Raw genomic sequence first — 3,395 nt, forward strand, 5'->3', positions numbered from 1 at the left:
TACTAGGATGAGCTACAAGTAAGTATATAATCACGATATGTCTAGTACTAGGATGAGCTACAAGTAAGTATATAATCACGATATGTTTAGTACTAGGATGAGCTACAAGTAAGTATATAATCACGATATGTTTAGTACTAGGATGAGCTACAAGTAAGTATATAATCACGATACGTTTAGTACTAAGATGTGCTACAAGTTAGTATAGAATCACGGTAGGTTTAGTACTAAAATGAGCTACAAGTAAGTATAGAATCATGGTAGGTTTAGTACTAAGATGTGCTACAAGTTAGTATAGAATCACGGTAGGTTTAGTACTAGAACGAGCAAAAAGTTAGTACAAAATCACGGTAGGTTTAGTACTAGAACGAGCAAAAAGTTAGTACAAAATCACGGTAGGTTTTGTCCTAGAAGTTAGTATAGATTCACGGTAGATTTAGTACTAGGACGAGCTACAAGTTAGTATAGAATCACGGTAGGTTTAGTACTAAGATGTGCTACAAGTTAGTACAGAATCACAGTAGGTTTAGTACTAGAACTTCTGGAGGTTAGTATATAATCACGGTAGGTTTAATACTAAGATGTGCTACAAGTAAGTACAGAATCACGGTAGGTTTAGTACTAAGATGTGCTACAAGTTAGTACAGAATCACGGTAGGTTTTGTACTAGAAGTTAGTACAGATTCACGGTAGATTTAGTACTAGGACGAGCTACAAGTTAGTATAGAATCACGGTAGGTTTAGTACTAAGATGTGCTACAAGTTAGTACAGAATCACGGTAGGTTTAGTACTAAGAAGTGCTACAAGTTAGTATAGAATCACGGTAGGTTTAGTGCTAGGACGAGCTAGTACTAGCATGTCGTAATACTAACATACCGTAATTATACACAACTTCTACAAAGTCCTAGACAGTGGCGTTACCAAAGATGCCCCCTCTCGCATAAAAAGTAAATGGGCTCCTACATTTATTTTCCTATAATTGTAGTTACGATTCTGGCTGACTGACATCATTAAGAGAATATTACAACCCCCCCTTTAGTTCAAACAAATTAATTTGTATTTGTATGTCTGTCCCCTTGTCGGTAACTTTTACGTTTGTCAGTTGCAGGAGCCACTGTTCCTACAACAAAACAGTCGTTGACAGTGTTGCCCTTCACTTGCCAAGTAGATTGTACTTGGAAAGATCAGTCATGTGTTAACTTGAATAGAAACGACGTTTCTCGTTTCTGGAAGGAGTCCTGGTTCATTACGAGTTATGCTTGGTTTTCAACGTGGACAGTTCTCCAGATATCCATCTTGTGAGAAGAAAGCTATTCACTGATCCGGTATTTGGCGATTGTCTTAATGTCCACGCAAGAATGTACACTTTCTTTTGGTTTTTGCTTAGTCTTCAAATACGGATCGCTTTACAATTTCCAGTATATGTATTTCTTACACTGTTTAAAATTCACTAGTTTATTTAGATTACTTTTCACACATTTCCTGCTCGATTCTCCCGTTATTAATCGGACCTATCTAATACTGAATAACTGAAAATACCATCCAGAAATCACATATTTTTTAACTAGAGAACAGTGCTATGCTTTAAATGTAACGTGCATTTTCAGCAGTTTTGCGAGATAAAAACTACACCACTTTATTAATAATTTCTCCATTTATTTTGATCATGAGAAAAATAAAATGTGGTAAATACACTATTGAATTATTGGGTCCAGACAGTAAATTAAGCAAAACGAATTTAAATCTAATTATAATAATATACGAGTTATATGGAAAAATAATGACGCAGTTATCTATTTACAAAATAATTCCAATAAACGTCAACCCTGATTCAACAACTGTACAAATGAAGAACATTAATTAACTTGGAAACTAACTCCTTTGTTTAACAAAATTTTCTCCATTCTTCTGCACTTTACATTCAATCTTCATGCAAGAGGTTGTTGAAAGCATTGAAGGAGGCCTCCAGGTCAAAGACGAGTTGACGAACTTCAGCTTCGGACAACTCATCTGAGGCTGTCATGCTGGACATAGTCTGTAACCTAAACATCAATGAAGAGAGTTGGTTGTGATTCTAAAATAACTCCAACTTTTGTAGTAGTTCGAAACAAAGTTTAAAGGTACTTCTTGTAAACAATTAATTTCTTTGATACAGTATACAAGGTGTTTAGATCTTGTTTCTTAATAGGAGACTCCTCCACTGGCTAGTTGTTTAATTTTTGCTCTATTTCCATACACACACATAAAGATTTTCCCTGTTGTATGTTATCATAACATGAATATACAATCATACAAGTAATTTCAGCTTGCTTGATTTCAAGTGAAACAGTGAGCCAAAAGTTTCTGATAAAATAAAACGGATATTTACAAGTGATTAGGTCCTAAATAATCTAAGTAGTACACATATAACAGAAGTATATGGTGATAAGCTGTAAGGTAACTAACTTTCCAATGACTCCCTACATAAATTTCACACGATAAAACAACTAAAAGTTCAACAGTGGTTACAAAACAGGCCTTGTTTATAGTCGATCAACTACATAACAGTTCATCAGGAAAGCTAAAACAAGACAAAAATAAAAAAAAAAACACCATATAACCCTTCTACTTCAAACATTACAAGCATGTAACCATCTTGTCAGCAGCTTTAACTTAGTGGGGCAAATATAATAGATTACTGATTTTACAATTGCTTTCAACTTACTTGTCACAGGTTGAAATTGTACATCCACTACCATATCATTAAACACATGGACAAGACAGATCATTTCCAAGCCTAAAGTGTATGTGATCTTCATTTAATAACTTCTAAGTTTTGTTTTTGATGATTAGTGTCACAATTCCCATATTTTGAAGCTAAAATTCTACTTCTACTATCTAACCAACAAGTAAATGGTAATCACTTAAATAAAGCTGAAGTTACAATCATAATTATCAGAAAAAATTCTAAATTTTAATAAGAAAGCAAAATTAAATGGTCAAGATATAGATCAAGTTTAATATTAATGTCTAATGTTTTCTTATATACTTTGAGTGAATCAAGTCTAATGACTAAGTGAATCAAGTTTTAAAAAAAATTACTAGTGCCTTCTCACCAACCCACTACTGAAATCTTCCTGTAGCTGACATTTAACCAAGTATAGGCAGTGGTAGGTTACTGTCTACAGGAAGATTTAAATGTCAGAGGTTACTGTCCAATACTTGGTTAAACACTGGAATCTTCCCGTAGCTCACATTTAACCAAGTATTGGACAGTAACCTACCACTGAAATCTTCCTGTAGCTCACATTTAACCAAGTATTGGACAGTAACCTAACACTGAAATCTTCCTGTAGCTGACATTTAACCAAGTATTGAACAGTAACCTAACACTGAAATCTTCCTGTAGCTGACA

The 3,395-nt window shown here is 34.1% G+C and overlaps 1 protein-coding gene across 1 annotated transcript in view; it reads right to left on the bottom strand.

Annotated features, from left to right (window-relative positions):
* Positions 1-1,636: 1,636 nt before the first annotated feature.
* Positions 1,637-3,395, bottom strand: part of LOC106463434 (vacuolar protein sorting-associated protein 28 homolog) — a 29,843-nt gene continuing 28,084 nt past the window's right edge. The window contains exon 8 of the mRNA XM_013923461.2: positions 1,637-2,043. Within this exon, the coding sequence (XP_013778915.1) occupies positions 1,923-2,043 (121 nt within the window). The 3' untranslated portion in view covers positions 1,637-1,922. The remainder of the gene's footprint in view (positions 2,044-3,395) is intronic.

The sequence above is a fragment of the Limulus polyphemus genome, unplaced genomic scaffold (genome assembly GCF_000517525.1).
Source record: "Limulus polyphemus unplaced genomic scaffold, Limulus_polyphemus-2.1.2 Scaffold1407, whole genome shotgun sequence".
Lineage (NCBI taxonomy): Eukaryota > Metazoa > Arthropoda > Merostomata > Xiphosura > Limulidae > Limulus > Limulus polyphemus.